Source organism: Amaranthus tricolor, chromosome 9 (assembly GCF_026212465.1).
Source record: "Amaranthus tricolor cultivar Red isolate AtriRed21 chromosome 9, ASM2621246v1, whole genome shotgun sequence".
NCBI lineage: Eukaryota > Viridiplantae > Streptophyta > Magnoliopsida > Caryophyllales > Amaranthaceae > Amaranthus > Amaranthus tricolor.
This window is the reverse complement of record NC_080055.1, coordinates 9,605,471-9,630,785: the sequence shown is the minus strand read 5'-3', so window position 1 is coordinate 9,630,785 and position 25,315 is coordinate 9,605,471. Positions and strand designations below refer to the sequence as shown.

The 25,315-nt window shown below is 30.4% G+C and overlaps 2 protein-coding genes across 4 annotated transcripts; both read left to right on the top strand.

Annotated features, from left to right (window-relative positions):
• The first annotated feature begins 17,657 nt into the window (after positions 1–17,657).
• Positions 17,658–20,609, top strand: LOC130824159 (F-box/kelch-repeat protein At3g27150-like). Of its 3 annotated transcripts, XM_057689050.1 has the most exons (3): positions 17,658–18,228; positions 18,468–18,529; positions 19,047–20,609. In XM_057689050.1, exon 3 carries the CDS (start codon positions 19,071–19,073, stop codon positions 20,394–20,396), a length of 1,326 nt encoding a protein of 441 aa, XP_057545033.1. In that variant the 5' UTR covers positions 17,658–18,228; positions 18,468–18,529; positions 19,047–19,070; the 3' UTR covers positions 20,397–20,609. The 3 variants fall into 3 exon arrangements, with proteins under 3 accessions (XP_057545033.1, XP_057545034.1, XP_057545035.1); XM_057689051.1 differs by lacking the exon at positions 18,468–18,529; XM_057689052.1 differs by having other exon boundaries at positions 17,718–18,529.
• A 1,499-nt stretch (positions 20,610–22,108) lies between these two features.
• LOC130824121 (SWI/SNF complex component SNF12 homolog) lies at positions 22,109–25,315 on the top strand. Its single transcript, XM_057689010.1, has 2 exons — positions 22,109–24,277; positions 24,371–25,315. The coding sequence occupies exons 1-2, from the start codon at positions 22,707–22,709 to the stop codon at positions 24,441–24,443; spliced, it is 1,644 nt and encodes a 547-aa protein (XP_057544993.1). The 5' UTR covers positions 22,109–22,706; the 3' UTR covers positions 24,444–25,315.

Genomic DNA, 25,315 nt, shown 5'->3' with positions numbered 1-25,315 from the left:
ATAGTAGTGGCTTATACTTTTTTTATCTCATTTATACATGTTAATTTTTTTTTAATTCATCCATTCAATCTTTTTCTCTCTTTATTTATTACCAAATATCCACTTTTTCTTAAAAAACACTAATAATCGCTTTGCTAATATCTTAGAGGGACAGAGGAGTATCGTAAAACTCCTTATGTCCTTAAGATTCTAATATATTGAACTTTTTTTATACTATTTGATGTACTGATTTAATCGTTAATATTTTTAAGTATACATAATAAAAAATTGTAAAAATTTAATATGAATAACTTTTGTTCATAAGCATTTTTAAATATTAAAATGAGAATGAATAAGGTTATTTTTGTCTTTAATTTGTAATATAAATAAAAAGATTCTTTACATGAACAACAAATAAAATACCCTAACGGCCCGTTTGGTTAGTGTTACTAAATGGTGGTAATGGAAATGATTTATGTGTAAAATTTTATCAAAAGTTCTATATTATTTCTATGGTAATGACATTTTGATCACAAAAAAGTTTTTTTGTTCACAAAATTCCATTACCACCTAATACCACCTCTCCCAATGACAATGAATTGGAATAAATTTTATGAAGAATATGAGATAATTAAAATTGGACAAATATGTCCATCAAGGTAACCAAGAGATTATTTTTCAACCAAACTTACACTAGTTTTTCATTCCCATTACCACCATTTATTAGCACCTATCAAATAAACCGTAAAATAACAAAAGGAAACTTATTTAAGGAACGGAGAGAGTATGTTACAGTGATTGAGACAAAACCTGATATAGATTATTTACTCATTATGTAGTTTCCTAATCCTTCTCAATAGACCCTGCTCGACAGGATTGAGGGGCATGCTATTCCATTCTAGTTCACGGTTTCTCTTCGCTATATATAATCCTTCATCTGTCCCATAGCATTTACTACAAGGTCAAAAGGTGGGATCATTAAAAAAGAGTTGAAAATGAGTAATAAATTGAAGTCCGATTTATTTGAATAAGAAAAAAAATGTGTGTATGATCTCTAAAGATAAATTAAATATATAAATAAAAATTAAAGAAATTATGTGGCCATTATCAAAAATAAAAATATATCAAATTTTATAAAATTGATCAAAACGAAAAATATTGCAAAACTCGTTAGAGGGATGGAGTATTAATACCTTCTTCTAAAGTACCCAACTTTCTAATTGCTAATTAAGTAAAGAGAAAGACGAAGCACAAACTAATAAATTGGGATTTAGGAAAAATACAATAACGTTGTTACACTTTTAATAGGCCGAGTAAAAAGAAGAATTAAAAAAATCAATTTAAAAATTTTGTTCGAAAAAAATAATTTTTATTCCAACCGATTTAAGACCCAATTTAAGAAAATAATTACATAGTCCTAGATTGTATTAGATTTAGATCACTATCAAAAGATATTTTGTTTGATATTAACCTAAGAATTTATTGGCTTAAATACATGTCTACACAACTATTATAAATTGATGCTTTAGCATATTTGTGTTCCTAACATTAATATTGTTGATGTTTTTTGTTAACCAAACATATTTACTTTCTAAACAAGGTTTGTATTAATTAAGTTACTAATTCTTGGATTATATTGGTAATGGTGTGTCATAAAAGAATATTCCAAGAGCATATGAAATCACATCTCTCAATTTCTTTCAATTAATTACAATATATAATTTAAATAAGTGAGAGCATTTTTTTATATTTAAAGGTATAGAAAAGGTAATATCGCATATATATAGTAAAAGAATAATCATATAATCACCTAAAAGCATGGTCTTTGTTTAGGTTGTTAAAATTAATATAAGAAGTTACTAATTATAAGAAATTAGTAAAATTCATTTAGTATGATATTAGGATATTAAAATCTAATAAATGCTAAAAAAAATATTTATATTTTGCTAGAACCTAAAATTACAATTTAGATTTCTTAGTTTTTGATTAACCATTCTTAACAAAATTAGTCATTTTATTTTAGTCCAATCAAATCAAAAACCAACAAACTACAAATTTTTGGTCTTATTGAAATAATTGGCATTCATACATACCCTCTGGCGTTAACAATTAGCCTCATTAATTTTTTTAGTCTATCCTATTAAATAAGTCTCATTTTTATTTTTGGTCATGATTAATACCCTTTCTTTAATTTTTATTTATATATTTAATTTCAATTTTCATCTGATTCGTACATTTTCCTACTTTTCAATAAAATATAAATACCTTTTATCACTTTTATTTTTTTTCTTAATTTTCACCTTATTTTTTTTTTAAAACAATTTCTCTAGAACGAAGGAAATAGTTGGCAAGTAATTGGATCACTACACTTGCATGAACGAATAGTAAGATTAGTAGAACTAGATTTTCGAGTATGTGGGTTCAAAGTAACTTTAATGGAACCTAATTAGGGGACAAGCTAACACTCGAGTTATAAGACTAGTTTGCAATGAGTTTGCATCATTGTTATTCTTGGGGTTAAATAGTGTTCTTTAGAGAATCTATTCATCAAGGCAATATGTTTTTTTTCAGTAGTATGTATCCTTTTGGTTGTTACTGCTTCTTTTGGCTTTAAATAGATGTTACATTTTTGTTTTTCACGCTATTTATTATTTAATTATCTTTAATTTCATATGATAAAAAAATTCTAAAAAATTAATATAATGAAAATATCCATTAAAACGAATCAATCAAGATATCACTTGACTGTATTTTACATTATACATAGAGATATATATGCCAAATAAGATTAATTGATGAACAGCAGTTGCTACAGTGACTATAGCAACTATTAAACTCCAGAAGAAATTTTACATAGTGATAATAATATTAATTTATAATATAAATATTTATGAATTGTGCGAGCCATATATTGACTAATCATTTTCAAAACTTGGCACAAGGACGTATATAATCTCAACTAGTCTTGTATGAGATGTCTCACGGTAAACAACCTCAAAATATAAAGCCCATAAGTTTAAAGTTTCTATTATTGAACTATTTAATCTATATCTTACAGTGAGACCGTCTGATACAAAAATTTGTGATATAATCTGTTTCATAAATTGTCTAGGTTAGAGTATTTTTCTAAGTATATTTTTTGTTGTTTATATCATATTACTCTTTCATGAAATTTTATTTATCAATATTTAATTAATGCGTAGCAAACAATTAGAAATAAATGGGGTAATTAGTAAATAATAAACATAATTAAAGATAATATATGCATGCTATGATCTTCTAAAAAACTGTGGGCGTGACAAGATTAGGTTTCAAAAACCTTTATTATATCATGCGTTTTATATTATTTCTTGATTGATTACTATAATTAAAATTAAGTTGGGAAGCCTGCCATTAAGATGTTGACATTTCATTGACAATGACCATATTATTACAATAAATAATAATCAATATAAAGTAATTAAAATTATATTTTCATATATCATCTTTTATTCGTTTCACGCTGTTAATTACATTTGACTTTTTACACATCTTTCAAGCATATATAACTGTAGCTTTTTATAAATATACTCTATAATTATAAATTTATTAACTACTTTGTATCCTTGAAAATCATGTTCAAAATTTTCTCTCATCTTCATGTCATCGTATATAGTCATAGTCATATAGTCATCAGCTCAATATCCGGCATAAGTCAGTGTACGGAAAGGAAGGTAGCGAACATACCATACTCGTACAGCCTTCAAGGAGCAGGGCCGATTTTTAGCCCATTCCGGGTAGCCAATCACGTAGGGCCTCCAAAAATAAAAAGTCTCAAATATTAAATGACTCTATTCAAACCCAGTTCTGAGAAATACTTTTTAAGTGATTAAACTAAACAGAAACCATTAAATTAAGCAAAAATTACGACAGGTACACTAATCAAAAGCTTAACAATGCTAATAAAATCTTAATTAAATAAGTAAATAGGGACAAAGACATTGAAGAAAGGAACCTTTATCCAATCAATGCTGTTTTTGCGAGGTTAGGACGTGTCAATTTGCTACTAATTAATTATGATTAAGTTAATCAGCCCACCAAATTACTTTAATTTTGTTATACCAATAATCATACTTGCATGCCTATCTATGTGGAGTTGATCTAAAGGTCCTAATTAAATGTTAGTATAATTAGACTATAATCTAATCATTGGATGAAAAGTAACACTACATTAGGGAAGAGGTTGCATGATGTTTGATTGGGATTAAAAATATTAATTTTTTAAAAAAAAGATAGATTACATTAGAAATCTAGTTTGTTGCTTTTTATAGTTTTAAAATTGTGTTATGGAGTTATGTTGAAAATAGTACTAGATTAAAATTTAATTAATAAAGTATAAAGAATAATTATATAAGTTAATTTTGCATCAAATTGAAGCCCATTAAAATAGCGTGTACTAATTTTAGATTAATGAAGTATGAGTTAGAAATTGTGAGTTAATCGAGTGAAAAGTGAGGAGTAGATTAGTGAAGAGATGATATAGAAATAGTGCATAATAAATTATTACGTTCGTAAACATGAAAATTAATATTTTAAACTGAATTTGTAATGAACCAATAAAATACTATTATAGAGTGAGTAGGATAATAATCTCTACATATATGTAGAAACAACTAGATTATTATTTTATATATTGCGCTTAATATTTACAAAATATTTAATTAAATAACTCAAATTATAACTTTGATAGATTCAAATCTAAATTTCCTAAGAAAACGAGAATACTTAATAAGAGGCATGTGGAAATTGATATGGAGGGCCATTTGGGGATGACAACATTTCTAGCTAGGAGTGAACACTACGCGAAATAATATTTGAGTGTATGGATACTCATACAACATAACTTTTTTTTTTTATATGCATACAACCTAACTTAATAAGTGTCTAATGCCTTATAATCAAAAAATAAAAATGGAAAAATGAACAATAATAATAATAATGATAAAATTAATTATGATCGATCTTCTCGTAATATCCTCAATTATATATTAATTACTCTATAATACGAATTTATTTTCAAAGTTTATCACATGTATGCGATCAAAAACTAATTAATTTAAAGAACTAATTTTAATTTTGTATTTTAACCTTCAATTTAAGTTTTTAACTGAATTAATTTTTTTGATATTTCAATGTTTTTTTTCTTAAAAAATACTACAACATTATGAATATTCCAACAAAATAAACCACACTTAAAATTATTTATGTGTACTTTTTATAATTTTAATTCATCATTTGGAACAAGGAACGTCCAAGGTGCTAAGTGCCAACTTATGTCACATTCCTTTTTTTTTTATCTCACACAAATCAAAAAGATCATATCACAAATCACGTACAACTACTATGGACAACAAATCATATTATTATGTAGATTAAATAATATATTATAAATTAAAGATCTTATTATTATATAAATTAAAGAGATAGTGGGATGTCGAAATTTAGTTGTATGATGGTATATTCATGTTAACCCAAGGATATTCTTCTTATTTCTTCTATAAATAAATAACTTTACAATGAATATAATATAATTAGCGGAAGTGGTTTTATTGTTGCCAATTATTTTTTTTTTTCCTATTAATTAGTGCTTTCATCTTTTCTTAACAAGTATGTTTCCTTGTACATTATACTTAATCAATTAATTAATCTCTTTTAATTTTAAAGAGAATAAAAGGAAAAATTATTAACAATTTGTGTTACAAATTATAGCATCACTAGAAGTCTAGATTCATTCATGAATCATGCCCATTCATAAAATGCCCTAACTTATGTAATGCTAATTTTTATTTCGGATAAAGTTAATAGAGAAAAGTGGTTGGGGACCTTAAGTATTAAAAAAATATAAAATAAAGTTATTGAATAAAATACAGAAATTATAAATATTAAAAATGTTAAAATAAAGTTAGTAGAAAATATTTAAGATTCTTTAGAAGAATCACCAATAAAACTGCCTAAAATAAAAAAAAATCAAATATTAGAAACAGAAGTGAGTACTTTTATTAGGAAAAATTAAAAAATTGAAAACTCTCCTATTTAATCATTCCTAAATACTCCCATAATATCCTTTAAAAAGAAAAATACTCCCGTAGTATATCCCTTCCATCTCATAATTTCATATTAATAGGGGTGAAAAGGCTAGCAGAGCTACTAACTTAATGTTACATATTAATATTTATTTACTAATTAAAATTTCTCCTAATTTTTTTGGTGAAATAATAAATGAATAATAATCTGAATAACAGATTCTTTCATCTTTTAAGTATATATGGAAATGATTTTTTTGATTTTTCATTATTTAAAATAAAAATACGTGAATGTATTTAATTCTTGTGATTTTTTGAGGTTAAATTTGATGTACTTCTGTGATATATTAATTACTCTACTCATAGATTTATTTAAAATTGATGAAAAAGAAAAAATAGGGATTTTTTATGAGTACATGCAAATAATAATATGAAATTTTAGGTGATAGTGTAGGAAAGTGTATATTTAGAGAATATTTGTAATTATTCTTTATTATCCTTTTTTTATTTGTTTCCTAAGTTAGTTTTAGTACTCTTGTATGAATAGGAGCTTATTTTCGCATTATTATTTTTTTCATGGTATCAAAGCCAAATGGTTGATTCGGGTTGGACCAATCAAATCGGGTTTCATCCTTAACCATACAAATACTTACCTAAAATGGAGATCAGATTGCGGTGGTCGTCACTGACAATGTTGTGGCAACCTCAGTGGTTAAACTCCCACAACAAAGTCTCTTACACCGATATCTTTTTTCCGTTAAGAAAACTCATAACCGGAGTATGGCGAACCAGTCACAACTCCCAAATCAAACGATTTCGAACCCAACACAAACAAGTACCAATCTCGCCACTAACACCAGCCCTATACTCATATGTTTGCTACTCATAATTCCTCTTATTATGTTCTATTTGTGGATGATTGTACTCATATGAGTTGGGTGTATTTTTTGAAACACAAATCTGAGGTTTTTTCAGTTTTTGTTGCCTTTTATAATATGTTTTAATCCCAAACCACAAATACTACGGTTTGATAATGCGGGTGAATATATTAATTCAGCTATTAAAGAATTTCTTTTAGATCATGGGATGCTTCACCAAACTTCTTGCCTAGACACACTTCAACAAAATGGGATTACTGAACGAAAAAACCGCACCTTACTTGAAATCACCCGAGCTCTTTTGATAGAGTCTCATGCTCTAGCTTCTTTTTGGCCTGAAGCGATTGCTACAACTACTTATCTCACCAATTGTCTTCCTTTAAACCCATTACAATACAAAACTCCCCTTGAAACCTTGGGATCTTTTGTCCCTCCTCCCTCGTCCCACTCCTTACCACCCCGTATCTTTGGGTGTGTTGTTTATGTTTATCTTCCCAAACAAAACAAAACCAAACTTGAACCTCGAGTAATTAAGTGTGTTTTTTTTTGGCTATGGGGTGAATCAAAAGGGATATTGATGTTTTGACCCTCTACAAACCGTATGTATACTACTATGGATTGTGATTTCTTTGAAAAATCCTACTACTATGGGTATTAAGGGGGAGACTGTTAGTGATGACCTAAGTTAGTTAATATACCCAGTTGTAATTGATCCAGACCCAAAAGAGCAAGTAGGTGAGACTACCGACATTGTTTCCGAAGCCATAGTATCTCCTCTTCGGTTCACTTCAGTCACTTCTGACGAGCATCCAATTGAACATGAGGTAACATCTGAACCCGTAATTGATATATCTAATAATGATGTGCCTAGTGTTGATATTCCCAGCAGATATGAGCTTCCTCCCAGAAGCGCAAGAGGTATTCCTCCTAAGAGGTATGATCCAGAGTTTGAGTCCCAGCGATCTCGGTATCCACCTAACTGAGGAAATAATGAAAACTTATCGCAGACAGCAGTAGCCTTTAACACCTCCCTGTATTCCAATGTTCTTCCAAAAACCATCTAAGAGGCACTCCAAGATCCAAAGTGGAAGAAAGCCATGGAAGAAGAAATCACTGCTCTCGAAAAGAATAAAACATGGGAATTATGCACTCTACCAAGAGAAAAGAAAACAGTTGGATGTAATGGGTGTTTACAATCAAATATCCTGCAGTTGGCACGGTTGATAGATACAAAAGCTCGGCTTGTAGCCAAAGGCTACACACAGACTTATGGGATTGACTACTCCGAAACCTTTTTTCCTATTGCCAAGATTGACATTATCCGTGTCCTTTTCTCTATAGCAACAAACAAAGATTGGCCACTATACCAGTTTGATGTGAAGAATGCTTTTCTAAATGGGGAGATTGAGGAGGAAGTTTACATGAAAGCTCCACCTAGGTTCTCAGAAGGGTACAGTCAAGGTGAAGGGTGCAAGCTCAAGAAAGCATTATATGGTCTGAAACAATCACCGAGAGTATGGTTTGGAAGATTTATTACAACTATGAAAAGGTTTGGCTATGAACAGAGTAACTCCGACCACACTCTATTCCTCAAGAAGAATAATGGTCGAATCACATGTCTCATTTTCTATGTAGACGATATGCTCATCATTGGAGACGATGCAAAGGAGATTAGTAATCTTAAGAGACAATTGTTCCTTGAATTCGAGATGAAAGATTTGGGTAATTTGAAGTACTTCCGTGGGATAGAAGTCCTTAGGTCAAAGAAAGGGATCTTTATCAACCAACGAAAGTATATTCTTGATCTCCTAGCTGAAACAGGAATGCTGGATTACAGGCCGACAGAGACACCTATTGTGACTAATCAGGGGCTTCAAATGATTGAAGGAGCTAAAATGACAGACAAAGATCAATACCGAAGGATGTTGGGAAAGCTCATTTACCTTTCGCACACCAGGCCAGACATTGCCTATGCCGTGAGTGTAGTTAGTAGATTCATGCATTTCCTACAAGTGCAACACATGACAGCAATTATAAGGATATTGAGATACTTAAAGGGAACCGATTGTAAGGGGATTCTCTTTAAGGCAAATAGGCACCCAGATCTTGTGGCCTATACCGATGCAGACTGGGCTGGAGATCGAGATGACATGAAGTCTACTTCTAGGTACTTTACTCTGCTAGGTGGTAATTTGGTCACTTGAAAGAGTAAAAAGCAAAAGGTGGTGGCTTCATCCAGTGCTGAAGCTGAATTTAGAGGAATAGCCAAAGGAGTTACCGAAATTCTCTAGGTCAGGAAACTTCTACGTGAGCTAAACTTAGAGCAGAGAGAGGCATGTAACCTATATTGTGACAATAAAGCGACCATTAGCATCTCTAAGAACCCAGTTCAACATGATCGAATTAAGCATGTGGAGATTGACAGACATTTCATAAAGGAGAAGTTGGAGAAGAAGATCATCAACCTTCCTATTGTCAGATCAAAAGATCAACTTGCTGAAATTCTCACAAAAGTCGTGGCATCCAAAGCTTTTAGTACTGCTCTGTGCAAGTTAAACATTGGTGACCCTACGACCTAACTTGAGGGGAGCGTAGGAAAGTGTATATTTAGAGAATATTTGTAATTAGTCTTTATTATCCTTTTTTATTTGTTTCCTAAGTTAGCTCTAGTACTCTTGTATAAATAGGAGCTTAGTCTCTCATTATTATATAATACAAAATCGGTATTCAAAACCCAACCCCTAACTTTTTCTTATTTCTGCATTATTATTTTCTTCAGATTTTCTATGATAGAATAAATGCATCCTAATCTTGCTTTAGTTCAATTCAGAGGATTTAACCTTCAATTTTAGTTATTTCAGTTCAAATTAAATCATTTTTATTAAGTTGCAAAGAACAAATTCCAAGTTTAAAAAATATATATATATTGGTTTAAGCTTACAAGAAATTTTGGTTTTTTTTATTATATTGCTGAAGGAATAGGAGGGATAGTTAAGAATCAAACTCAGAACCTTAACAGGAAAACTTGTTCAAACTAAGGTAAAATTCAATTCTCAATATTTTCTATTTCTCTTTTATTTAGCATCATTTTCCATTTTTGATTGTCTCTTTCATATTGAATCATTTTTATTTTTGAAAATTGACCTACCACTTTATTTTTATCTTATTCATGCATTCTAACTTTCTTTTTATTTCAATCACACAATTCAATCTTTCGCTTCATTTATTATCAAATATCCACATTAAAAAAACCATTTTCTCTTTGATTTTATCAAAAGGACAAATGAGGAGATTCTAATTTAAAGGTTTGAATTTTGATGATCAATTATTTTGAATTTTGATGATCAATTATTTTGAATTTATAACATTTAATAATAGAAAGTTGAAAACACAAATATTTGATCCCGACGCTCATCCGGCATGAATGATCTCACCTATTGAATTTTTCCTAATAATCTTGTCTTTAATACGTATTGCTTCCAGCATACCCAGTGTGAGAAAAAAGGGTTAGGATTGAGATGATGGTTCAGATCAATATGTATAATGAGAGCAAATACATAACAAATATTGAATTGTTAAAAAATAATTTAATATTACAATTATTCATAAAGAATAAGTAAAAACTTAGATTATTTACGATAATTTTTCTTAATAATTTTTGTGTCACTTAATGACAAATTGTTGAGGTACAGTTCAATTGATCAAGTGGTCCTAAAATAGGTATTGCTAGCTAAAGCTGACTAAGCTTAGGGGACCTAATTTCCATTAAAGGTATTTTTTCATTTTCTCTAAATTTGTCCCCTCCCCTAATTTTGACTAAGTGACAATTCACCCTCCAATGCTTGGAAGTCGGAATTTATTCCATTGTACTCAATTGACAAATCACAATAAAATACCTAACTTTTACGGAAAACTTTTGAAGAAGCAATGAATATGTGATAAACTCATTAAATTAATTAATTTTAAATATTAAATACTCCATTTCGTTTCAAAACACTAAATTATAGGAGTATATAAAAATATTAATGCTTTTTTAAAATATTGAAATTTTCTAAAAAGTAACCTAATTAAAAATTATCTAAACTAATAATTAAAAATGAAAATCACTATTACTACTTCCCCTATTCAGCCTACTTGTCTAACTTAACTTTTTCACACTTGTCGAAGCAACAATTTAACTCTTAATATCTCTAATTGTGCATAAATAAAAATTATGAAAAATTAATATTAACATTCAAACAAGATCTGATCACTAACTATATTTTATCTTATAGATTAAGAATAAAATATAAATTAAGAGTAATTAATGAAAAGTAATCAAAAAGTAAATAGGACAAATAGGAAGAATAGAATGGAGTAATAAATCTATACTTCTTTTTACTATAATTGATTTTTCTTATAAATATACTAATTAAAAAACTTAATTATAATATTTAAAATCCTAAACTCATATTTAAATATCTATAAAAATATAAAAATTGTTGTGGTTACATGTAAGTTTTGAAACATAAATATGAGATGGGTAGGGTTTCAAATAAAGCTGTATTTCACATTTTTATAATGAGTTGTATTTTTCCATTGATCTTAAGATTTAAATTTAAATTTTGTATTGTGATTATATTTTCTGGTGTGGAATGTTTGTTTGGATTTTTAAGATTGTATTTTAAATTTTTTATATTTGTCATTCTCGTTTATCTGCAAGTCACGCCCACTAAAAAAAAGGACAAATAGTAAAAAAAAAATTAGGTCCATAATGCCAAGTGACTTTTAAAATTGTGATCCCATGGATAAATTGAATAAGCATGTTTGGTCCGCTATGTAGCCAAATCCCCCCATAAACACCTCTAGTTTCAAAGAGGATTGGGAAGGATGGGGGAGGGTTCAAATGGGCAAGATAATGAGTTTGACGGGTGGGGAAAGGGGGAAGTTCGGAAAATAGGTTTAATCGGGAGGGCTAGGGGTGGGGAGGGGGACTGCAGGGTCAGGGCAAGAGAGGATGTTTCACTATAACAGACTGAAGGAAAAATTGACAGCGAACTAAGTCGTCTTTGACTTCTTTTGTTTAATTTTCAAATTTAAAATTGTAAGTAAAAATTTTTTTAAAATTAAAATGTCAAAGTAAATTAAATTTGTTTTATTTTAGAAGCAAAAATAACTAAAAGTTGAAATTTTTAAAAATAATCTAAAGATGACATTTTTAAAAGCCGATTACTTGAAGATGAAATTTTTAGTTCTATATTTTAATTTAAATAAATAAATAGCTAAATACGAGATACAATTTAGTTTCCAACCATAAAAATTTAAGGAAAAATTGCATGTAATATTCTCAACTTTGGTATTAAATTACATATACACCCACATTAATAAATGACCTTGTAATCATGTCACCAATATATAAAAGCGTATTGAATGAAAATAAAATTTAATATTTGTTCCAATAAATAGAATACTTAAAACTCGACGTGATAAATTACTTTTGGCTAAAAAATTTTATCTATTACATGCAATTTTTCAGGTTAATAAAAAAATTGAAAGGTATAGAATGTAATTAAAAATCACGGTTCATTGTCTTTGAATTGAAAGTGACCGTGCCCTTAGTGGAAAAAAGGAATTATTTCTCACATTTCACGCCTACAATTTGGAGGTGGAAATCCATGTAGTGAAGCTATCTATTGTGGTGACAATGTGACATTTTACATAATGGAAAATTATAATACATACTAATAAACATGTTAGAAATATAATAAGTGGTATTCTTAAAGAGTTTTGACAAAAATATAATTATTTTAGTGAATGATAATTGCTTATATAATAATATTTACTTAATTTAGAATTTAATTTTTTTGAGATTGAAACTAAATTTGATAGTATTTATGTAATTTATTGAAGCAATTTTATACACCTAACCTAGAATTTGATGTATTTAATTGCACGAAAAGTAATGTATTCGATAAATAATTTAAAAAAATATTTAATTTTTGCGTTTAAAAATCATGTATTCGATAAATTTAATCACGATAATATAAATTTGCATTATTCTTTGAAATTATATTTTTATATATTTCATACTCATAAATTACATATTGCACGAGTTTCTTTTCTAGTTCATTCAATTAACATAGGTTTAAAAAATTAAACAGGAAATGCAAAATATATATTCTTATATTAAAAGTTTATAAGATTTCAAATGGTTAAAAAACTCTAACCTCTATTTTGTTCTCTAGTATTTTCAACACTTTAGTTGAAAAATAATAATTGTGGACTTAATATAGTTCGTATTGTTATCACATAATTAAAACAACTTTTTAATTCAATGACTTTGTTTTTTATTTGGTGAACCTGAGTTAAGACTAGATTTTTTTTTATTAAGGAAAAATTATAAGAAACTATCTTGATTTATAGGTCTATTTAAAAAAAATTACCTTATGTATTTTTTTGCAAAAAACTATCTAATCTGATATATTTCTCTCAAATGACTACAACTTAAAGGAAAATGTTAATTGACCATTAAGTTTGAGGTTTTGATCAATTTGAGAAGTTAAGTTGTCTATGTGGCAGTATCTCGTTAGTACTCGTATTTTTAAATAATTTAAAATTAAAACACATAAATTAACAAAATAAAAATAAAAGATATTTGACGTCATTTTTACCTATCATAACGATTTTTTTGAAAAAACGGATATTGCAATTACCCTTATGGGTTATCTCTTCGAAAATCCGGTCGAAATAAGCACTTATTCGCTTATTTTCCGATACGTAAACCGAAAAAGATATTTGACGTCATTTTTACCTATCATAATAATTTTTTTCAAAAAAGGACGTCGCAATTATCCTTATGGGATAACTCTTTCGAACATCCAGTCGAGATAAGTACTTATTCGCCTATTTTCCGACAGATAAACCGAAAAAGAAATTTAACGTCATTTTTACACATCATAAGGATGATTTTTCAAAAAATAAACATCGCAATTACCCTTATGAATAAATCTTTCGAAAATCTGGTCAAAACACCCTTATGGGTAATCGCGAATATGCTGCTTCGAAAAATTAAATAGGCGAATAAGTACTTGTTTCGACCAGAATTTCAAAAGAGTTATCCCATAAAGATAATCGCGACGTTCGATTTTTGAAAAAAATGTCATTATGATGGGTAAAAATGACATTAAATATCTTTTTCGGTTTACGTATCGAAAAATTGACAAATAAGTACTTGTTTCGACTGGATTTTCGAAAGAGTTATTCCATAAGGATAATCACGATGTTTGTTTTTAAGAAAAAAATCGTTATGATAGGTAAAAATGACGTCAAATATCTTTATTTTTATTTTGTTAAATTATGTGTTTCAATTTTAATTATTTAAAAAACGAAGACCAATGAGATACTGCCACATAGACAACTTAACCTCTCAAATTGGTCAAACACTCAATCTTAACGGTTAATAACATTTTCCGTTAAGTGGTAGTCATTTGCAGAGAAATATATCATATTAGTAGTTTTTTGCAAAAACAAAAATACATAAGATAGTTTTTTGTAAATAGACCCATAGAGTAAGTAGTTTCTTATAATTTTTTCTTCTATTAACCATTTATCTTTTGTTTCTATTTAACTTTTTTTTTTACCATTTATTTTGGTCCAATCTCCCCATTAGGATATGGGAGAAAATCCATTCTAGATGGTTCATCTCCCTCTCTTTTTAGTTTGTCTCTCTTAACCTTTATGACCCGTTTGGTTATTGATGATTTATAGTTCATCAAAAATTTCATATCATCTCATGATAATGAAACTTTGATTATAAAAAAGTTTTTTTGTTTACAAATTTTCATTACCTCCTAATACCACATCTTCCAATGGTAATGCATTGGAATAAATTTTATGAAGAAAATGAGATGATTGTAATTGGACAAGCATGAACATCAAGGTAACCAAGATATTTTTGAACTAAAATTACATTAGTTTTTCATTCTCATTACCAGCGTTTATTACCACCTTTCAAACGGACCGTTAAGGTCTGAGAGGAGTCCTTCCTAGATGATTCATCTCGATGTTTTCTTTTATAAATTTTCTCTTTCTTCAAATAAATGTGAATTAAGGTTTTTATGCATTAACCAAGCAAAATAAATTTTCTTTTATATTAATTTAAGTGGTATTGTATGTGTATATATTTGAATTTTATTATGCTTGTTCACCAATTTAAACTTTAGTGAATATTTGAGTTCTAAAAGATAAATGTCATATTTATATAACTTTAATAAATGACACAATAGTACACGCCTTAAACAGATCGTGTACGTGGCATTCTTCATATTTGCACAATTCAAAAAACTTATACGGTTGAATTTAATGTCAAATCAAAAATAACAAAAGAGTATAGATAGTAAAATATATTACAAAATATTGAGGTCAAATCCAATATAACTGACTATCACCTAAATTACTCATTAAATTTTAGAGTATTACTTATCTTTTAAAGAAAAATTAGAAAATTATTGGTTAGTTTATTGGCTGAAAATTTTCTTTTCATCTTTATGAAATAGGTTTAAGTCTCACCACCTACAAAATGATTAATTATCTCTCTTATTTAAAAAAAAAAACCTAATAATTTATTGATAAAAATGTCATACGACATCTACAACAAAGAAAAAAAGCAAAACATACTATTCAAATCATTATCTCTATCACTAAACACAAAAAATGACTAAAACATTAATTATCTCTGCTCGCCATTAGCAAAACTTAGAGTCTTGGTTGGAATAACTATCGCTAAAGGGCTTCACGTACGCCAAAAACATTCAATTATTACTCATTAATCGGCGAAGTTTCATGGAGCCAAGAGCAAAACTTAGTCATAAGCCGTTTTCTCAAATTCCCGGGGCTAAAATTTTTCATTTTGCATGCATAACACACATATCCAACAAGACAATCTTTGGTTTAACCTAAAATCGGTGGTTTCCATTCACCGTAACATGTACAAAAATAGTACCAATGTTATTGAATAGCTATAAATTTTTTTTGAGATTTTTTTTACGATAAATTTATCTATTAATAAAACGAAGAATAATAGTCCTAAGTAAACAGTATAAATTAAAGTGGTAAAATGTGTGTAACCAGTCATAATTATATTAAGATCTAATCACGATGTAATTACCAATACATTTTACAGCTTGTATGAGACGAGCTCGTATAAGTAGTTCATTTCTTTAGTTGATTACTTTAAAATCGTAAGTGATCGTTTTAAGGTAATAAAGGTAATAAGTAATCACTCTTAAGACTATTCTAAGACTATAAAAAGTGATTATTTTAATATTGTAAGTAATCACTTTAACGTTATGAACGATCACTTTAAAACCTAAATGTATATTGGGCTAGCCTAATAAAGATGGTCTCACCATTAAACCGTCTCATTTAAGAATTAGTGTACATTTTATGAAAAATTAGTTTCAATTAGCATAAATTATTCAAACAAATTATAATTTGATCAAACCGACAAGTATTGTATGAGATCGTCTCATCATCAGACGAGCTCATGCAGTTAGTACTCCCTTTGTTCCTTAAAGAAGTTTTCATTTGTCATTTTGAGGTGTTCCATTTGTTGTTCTCACTAAGAATCTTTTTATTTTTATTACAAATTTTGGACAAAAATAACCTATTTCATTCTTATTTTAATATTTTAGTAGTGCTTTTGGTTCCCATAAATCTTTCACTAACTTTATTTTAACATTTTTATATTCCTCATGATCCTAACATGTTTCCTACTAACTTTATAAAAATGTTTTTTTATTAGTTTTGGTCTCCACCTTTTTTCCACCAACCTTTTTTTAATATTTTTATTTTTATATTGTTTAGATAGGTCCCTACTTTTCCTCCATCAAATTTATTTTTTAATAAAATAATATATTCACATTCTAAAAAATTCTATTTTTTTTTTAATTCTCGTGAACATTATTTGTGGAAACTTCATCAAGGAACGAAAAGAGTATATTTCTCTTATTGATTACTTTAACATTGTAAGTAATCACTTTAAGATTATAAGTAAAAAGTTATCACTTTAAAACTGTAATAAGTGATCATTTTAAGGTTGTAAGTAATCATGTTAGGACAATAAGTACATATTAGACCAACATAATAAAATAATCTCAACGCGAGACGTTATATATTATATTTGAATATTTGTGAAATCTATTTTCAAATTATAGATTTCAATTTTGAAATTATGATGAAGAATTTAAAAATGACAAGATTTGGGATGTCATTCTCATATCTTCATCTTTAACCATTTTTATAACAATAGGGAATTTGACTCAAATCCAAATTTAAATTTTTGTTATTTGCTAAACACTAAATTGAGTTAAATTTATATTTGCAAAGAAAATTATCATTCTCAAATATAGCATTAGTAGTATTTAAAAAGAATATTTACAAATTACAGACTTAGTACTTTTGCGAATTACAGCCACCAAAGTATTAAAATTTACAAGTTTAGGTCAAAAACACAGAACTCCGACCACTTAACCTAAAATCCCGACCATCAAAATTGTCGAAATTCTGTATTTTGACTTGAACTTACAAGCTTTGATACTTTAGTAAGTGTAATTTGCAAAAAATAAATATTAAAATTATAATTCACAAAAATACTAAATTTTAAAACTATAATTCACAAATTAATCATTTAAAAATAACATTTCTCACTTTAGTTATTTTTTCTCTCACTCAAGTGATTAATCAATCTCTGTTTCACAATCCCACCTTCACAAATCTACTCGATCTATTAATATTTAAAACAACCTGGCTGTGAGTGACCACCATTGTTTTACATGAATACACATAAAAATCAAATCCTTTTTAAAAACAGACCTCTGTTTCTCCACCTTTTTCTCTTAATTTTCAGAGTATTTTAATGGAAGAAAAAAGATAGAAAGAACAAGAATGCAAAGAAAAAAAATGCACCAACCTAAACCCCAATTAAATACCCAAAATTCCCAGCAAATGGTGTTGAATTTTGATTTTGATTTACTTAAATATTTCCAGCCACCATCCCCACTTTCTCTTTCCCTTTTCTCACAAATACTAATACATTCATTCTTCAAGTTTCTTCCTTTACTCCTTTTTAATGGCATCTTCTTCTTCTTCTTCACCTCCATTGATGTTTTCTTTCATTTCTCGTCTTTCCATCAATTTTACATCTTTTTTCCTTTTCTCCAAAGTCTTGTTTCTTTCCCTCTAGAAAAAGAATTAATCTTTCTAACTTAATTTTATAAAAAGGTTTAATCTTGTGTACATTTACTGCTCTTTTCTATTGGCTTCCTTCCTTGGTAAGCCTCTTTCTTGATCTTTAATGGAATGTTATTAATGGGTATTTAATTTGTTCAACAATTACTATGTTATATCTTTGGCTGTTTGGTATTGGGTGTCTGGGTATCTTCTCTTTCAATCTTTGTTGATCCTTAGTAATTAGTATTATACTTCTATATAAAAGATACACCAAAAACAACAGAAACCTTGCTGGGTATATGTTCTTCCTTTTGGGTTTTTGATTGGTTTCATTTTGTAGGTCTCCAAGTTTTGATGAATTATAAACCAAACTAGGAGTTTTGAGCTTTATTTGTGATCCAAGTATGTCTAATTTCTTGCTATATTCTAATGATTATATTGTTATTGTGACCTAATTTTTATTAAGTTTTTCATATTTTCTGATTTTTGATCTCAGAAGATTTTGTTTAGTTTAATTGCAATAGCCAATATGTTTAATGACCTAGCTCAATGAGATAATTGTTATCAAAGTTAAGAAATTTGGATTTTGTGTTTTAGAGTACATGGGTATGGCTAATATCTACTTTTGAGACTAATCATGGTGTTCATGCTCACTGAGTCACTGTCACATGATTGACTAATCTTCTTGCGAATCGCCAATCGCGAATCAAAATAAGCAAAATTATGATCGGTTTAGGGTTATTTTAGGGTTATGTGAACGAATCGCGAAATAAAAAGCGAATTAACTGGCGAATTATGTTACAAAATTCATGCTTATACAAGTTTTGCTCTTGTTGCTTGTGTGATGTAGTTTTTGAGATCTTTTTTTTCAGTTAAGAAAGTGAAGCAATGTGTTTATACAACTGCTATGATTGTCTAGGTTTTGTTTGTCTAACCATTAGCAATGGCAAAAGGAAGAGAAATTGAGGATGAACAAGTTGAGAAGGAGAGGAAGGATGATGAGTTTGATGAAGAAGATTACATAATTGACAACTCTTACTATGAATCCGAAGAGGAGTCTTGTAATGAAATCGATATGAATACCTCTTCTTCTTGGCTGATTGTTGATTGGCCGAGACCAGATAAAATTCCGAAGTTTGATACTTATGATGATCATTTCAGGCTTGATTTGTCGTTAGGTATTAAGCCTCAGGATGCAGATTATGGTTGTTGTCATGTTCCCCAACTCAGCGATGAGTTGGAGAACATGATAGCAGCTAGGCTTCCGCTTTTAGAATTCCGGAAGATTTGCTCGCTGAACAAACGTTTCTTAGAGCAAATAAAAAACGGGGACTTGCTTAGAGAGCGAAAACTGATTGGTGTCCGAGAGGCATCAGTCTTTATGCTACCCAGTGGGGAGAAAAACTGGTGGGCATTTGATCAGAAGTTTACATTCCATAAGGCACTCCCCCTGTTGCCTTCTGATGATGTTTTCAAAGCCTTAGATAAAGAGTCTCTTTGTGCAGGGACCCAACTTCTCGTGTGTGGTACCGATGTTGATGGGCCGGTCATATGGACATATGATGTCCTAATGAACAAATGGTTTAAGGGTTCTTCTATGGTTGAACCGAGGTGCTTATTTGCCTCCGCCTCGACTGGCGACACCGCGTTTGTGGCTGGCGGTCAAGGTCTTGAAAACCAGGAAATCCTGAACTCTGCAGAGAAGTATGATCCTGTGACCAAGTCATGGGAGCGACTTCCGAAGATGAAAATAAAGAGAAAAATGTGTTCCGGTGTATACATGGATGAGAATTTTTATGTGATCGGTGGCCAAAACCAAACCGGGGGTGTTCTAACTTGCGGAGAAATGTTTGACGAGAAAAAGAACATATGGGTGCCCATACCGGGAATCCTTGATGGGTTAACCTCAACCAGTTCACGGTCAACTCACTCTCCCCCTCTTGTCGCTGTCGTTAATAACGAACTGTACACCATTGAAACGTCGACAAACTGCTTGATGGTGTACATGAAAAGCACCAATTCTTGGAGGGCTTTGGGACAAGTTCCTGTTCGAGCTGATATAAGCAACGGTTGGGGCGTTGCTTTCAAGTCACTTGGAAATGAGTTACTTGTTATAGGCGGATCTAAAATCTCGCTCTCGGGCTTTGGTATGACAATTTACACATGCTGCCCTCACCCAAATGCTGAATCCTTAGACTGGAAGCTCCTGGATGGAAGTAGCAGTAGCCGAAGCCATTTCATTATGAACTGCACTGTCATGGTTGCTTGAAGGCTAAGGCTCAGCGTTGGGCATGCATTCATAAATAAGGCTCTAAGCGGCTTCTTTGTTCTTTTCGTTTTTGTATTTCGAACTTTGTAATTTCGGTTTATGTATGTTCTTCGTCGAAAGTATGCATATGTTGTCTGTTCAGTGTCGTTCTGTCGTGATTTCGAGTGTTGTCTCACTTTTCTTAATGAAATTAGTTATAGATTTTCATTGTTACAGATCCTGATAAACCCTATTGATAGCTATTAGCTTGATCCTCTCTAGAATATGGAAATTCTGGTGATTCTGGTTTGTTATTCTTGTCTACTATGAAACAACCTAGTTTTTAGAAGCTGCTGCATCCGGATCTATGTTACTTAGACTCGTATATCCGTATCAAGTGTTTTAAATGGTTTATTTTGTTAAAAGTTCGATGATGTTTTTGAACTTAATCATCATTATATTCAATGTATTTTGCTTGTAGAAACTATGATCAAGGTCTGAAGAGAACTAAGAAAACGGCTAATCATACTCTTGTAAAGGAGATCAGGAGGTTATGGCTAGTGAGTTTCTCAAACTCGAGATTTATTTTGTACTAAAGGAAAGTGGTCAAGTGTCGGATTTGAGGTAAAGTGAAAAGTTTGAGAAAGCGAGCTCTTGATATGCATCTTGAGCATTTAGACCTTCTTCAATCTTATAATGCATCAAAAAGAGTAAGAGTTAGCTTTTGAAAGATTGTAAAAGTGGTGTAAAGTTGGTTTGTTATAGACTTATAGGCCACACTTTCTTATAAAGCAAATGGTATCCATTTGTGTTCTTGGCACTGCTTTTAAGTTTGAATTGATAATATGGGATCTTGATGAGCAGAGACTATAATTCAATAGTTTTTGGTAAGGTGTTAAATGTAGATTCGATAATTCAGTATTTATTTGTTCTTATAAACGAGTTTTGATTTGACTTGGTATACAAAATAGATTAACAATTATGTAAAAACCTATAGATATACAAAATTTTGAACCAATCTACAACATCTGATACTGAATCGACTCGATAATCCGAATGAACACTTCTACTTTGGAGTTATAACAAATTGTATTTGCTATCAAAAATATAATATTACATTTAAACAATTTATTCAATTACGTGAATTTATTGATGTGAAATTGCAAATGATATTTGTTAGGACAAATTAGTGTGAATAATACTTACAAATTTTTTGCTAATTTCCTTACAATAATATTATTTTTTTGATTAACCATGAATAATACCAACATAGAGATGTTTTTCTAATATCAATTTTTGGTTAATCACCAAATACTTTAATTGCGTATATTCGATCTCTCTAAAGTCTTCATAGATGAAAGCATCCTAATATGTTAGGGTAGGGATATTGAAGTATTTGGGATGCTTGTACTAAAAACAACAGATGAAGAATATAAATAATGAAAGATACTAACCCAATTTCTTACTCATTTACTTTCTATCACCTTTTCATCTCCATTTATTCTCCAACCTTAATAGCAATTTCTCTTCTTATTATATTAATCACTTTAAAATTAAATATTTTGTGATATAAAAAGCTGTAAAATTTTCATTTGCCAAAGGAGGAGATATTGGTAAATACCGATAATTTTTGAAGTTAATAAATTATTTTTATATGATAGGTTTTAGTAGATCGGATTTATCATTTTAATTTAATTTATTTTATTAATATTATTTAATTTTCTTATTACGAAGAATTACGGTGATTGATTATAAATTTTTATTTACCAAAGTTACTACCTAGGCAGTAGCCCCTAATGATTTGGGTAGGTTGACTTCAAGTTATAGTTGAGTAGAACCAGCTGAAGTTCTTTCATTACACTCATTTTTCGTCTCTTTGCTCTCACTCCTTCTCTCTCGCTTGATTTCTCAATCGCCATTTTCAGCTCAACCTGCAGAATCTTACGACAAACAAGACCCACTATTTCTTTAATTTTCCAATTTTCCTTTATTATTTCATTAATTATTGCTACAATTTACAATCTAGGGTTTTTTTCTCTTAAAACCCTAGATCTCAATTTCACTCTTATTCCATCCCCCTTTTCAAGTTCTTCTTTATATTTCTGGCATCCAAGACGTGATGACCGGTGTTTTCTTGTAGTTTTATGTTGAGAAATGAGGTAAAGCTTCTCAATTTCTACTATATTTATTTATTTATTGTCTTTTTTGTTTTTCCTGTTGTATTTGATGTTCGGGCAATTAAATTCATAGAATCAGTGTTTTATCATTAGATTAGAAATTTATTTGAAGTTTTTATTTGAGAAATTGGGTTTTTTTTAAGGCTTTTTGGGGATGTCCTCAAATACGAACAATAATCAAAATAAGAATATTGGAAGTTCAATGCCAATGTCATCCCCTTATGGGAATTCTGGAATGGGAAACCCTAATAATTTACCCCCAAATTTCAATCCATCATCATCTCAAACTCAAGGACAAAATCTGCCCCATCAATTAGGGTATGGGTTTCAGAGTCAGTTTCAACTAGCCCAAGCCCAAGCCTTGGCCCAAGCACAGTCAAAAGCTGCTGCTCATGCTCATCTTCTGCAAGCTCAAGGTTTGAGTCTTAATCAGGCACAAGCCTTGGGGATTGGTAATTTAGGGGGTAGTTCATCACCTTCGATTTCGGGTGTAGGGAATTTAGGTATGAAGAGGGTCCCACAAAAACCGCCTGTTCATCCCCCAGGACCATCTGGGGGAATGAACTTGATGTCACCTATGAAAAATGCAATGGAGCTTACTCCTGCGGCTATGGCCCGAAGAAAGAAACAAAAAACTCAGGAGAAGCATTTGAGTGGGAGGGTAGCTCCTATATTGCCGGAGTCTGCATTGTATACGCAACTTCTCGAGTTTGAGTCTCGTGTTGATGCTGCATTGATGAGAAAGAAGATTGATATTCAAGAGTCTTTGAAAAACCCTCCGTCTGTTCAGAAAACGCTTCGAATTTATGTGTTTAATACCTTTGCAAATCAGTCACAGTCTATCCCGAAGAAGCCAAACGCTGAACCGCCCACTTGGACCTTGAAAATAATTGGGAGGATTTTGGAAGATGGAATTGACCCTGAACAAGTTGCGGCAATGAAACTGAATCCATTGCATCCAAAGTTTTCGACTTTTTTTAAGAGGGTTACCATCGGTTTGGATCAGAGATTGTACCCTGAAAACCATTTAATTGTTTGGGAGAATTCTCGCTCTTCTGCTCCAACCGAGGGTTTTGAGGTGAAAAGGAAAGGAGACAAAGAGTTCACGGTGAACATTCGGTTTGACATGAACTATATACCCGAGAAATTCAAGCTTTCCCAACCCTTAACAGAACTTCTTGGCATAGAAGCCGAGACTCGCCCAAGAATAATAGCTGCTATATGGCATTATGTTAAGGCAAGGAAGTTACAGAACCAAAATGATCCAAGCTTTTTCAATTGTGATCCACAGCTTCAGAAGGTATTTGGTGAAGAAAAGATGAAATTTACCATGGTGTCACAAAAGATTTCGCAGCATTTGTCTCCTCCGCCACCGATTCAGGTGGAACATCACCTCAAGCTTTCTGGTAGTAGTCCTTCCGGAAATGCTTGTTACGATATATTAGTTGATATACCATTTCCGATACAGAGAGAGCTCTCGATGCTGCTGGCAAACACCGAGAAAACGAAGGAGATTGAAATCTGTGATGAAGCAATTTGTGCTGCTATAAGGAAAATTCACGAACACCGCAAAAGGAGAGCGTTCTTTCTCGGTTTTAGTCAATCCCCATCTGAATTCATCAACGCGTTGATAGAATCTCAAAGCCGAGATCTCAAGGTCGTTTCTGGGGAAGCTAGTCGCAGTGTAGAAAGAGAACGCCGATCAGATTTCTTCAACCAACCATGGTATATAAGTTCATTTCTATACTATCTTCAATACAAGAATTGTTGTGTTGGTTTGTTTTTACTGATAATTTTGATTTGTTACCACTTCAACAGGGTTGAGGATGCTGTTATTCGCTACTTAACCCGCAAGCCAGCCAATGCGCCCGATGGTCCTGGTAGCACATAAACAAGGTAGTTGTGTGATGGTTAGATGTGTACTTTCATTGGAAGTTTAGAGCTTAGTTTCATGTTACTTATTGTATAACTTGTCTAATTTATCTTAGTTTTACTATCAACTACTATGATCACTATTTGTGTTTGTGCCCATTTGGTGCAAATAGATAATCCAGTTACTAGTTTGTAGAAATTCTTGTTCTACACTGTCTCCTTTTTCCTCTTATTTCTGTTGTTGCAGAGGAATTTTGTCCATTACTTAATACTATTGGAACTGTTACTAACAACAATCAAAAAACCTGTCAAAAAAGTCAAAATCTTTTGTTTGCTATTACTAACAACGAACATAAAAAAGACAATGTTATAACGTTTAAAAGGGACTTAAAAAACTAAGAAATGTTAGTTCCACGCTATCAATAACGAACAAACATGTTTTTTGTTCTTTTTAAATGTTACGACATTGTGTTTCTTTTGTTAGTTATTACTAATGGATGTGATGTTAGAGATCTTTTATGGTGATTTTCTGTCCCAAAGTTAAGTATCTTGTAGTTTATGGAAGGTTCTAAAATGCTGATACTTTTTTCTTCTTTTAATACAAAACACAAACTGTCTCGGTGTGGATCTCTCTCCAATACTTATGTAGCAAAAGGAGTTATCACTCTCAATTTCTTAAATCTCTTTTGACATCAATATAGATTGTAGAGGAATAAGCGTCGTTTAGGATGGACGTAACATCCTTTGTAAGATATTCACAATTTGAATGACAATGGATTCTGGACGCAATTTGGATTCTTAAACACGGTCTGAATCTGTGGACCTGTATCTGATTTCTTGAACACGGCCTGAATTCGTGGACTAGTTGCCAAAACTCTTCACGAAAGCAAA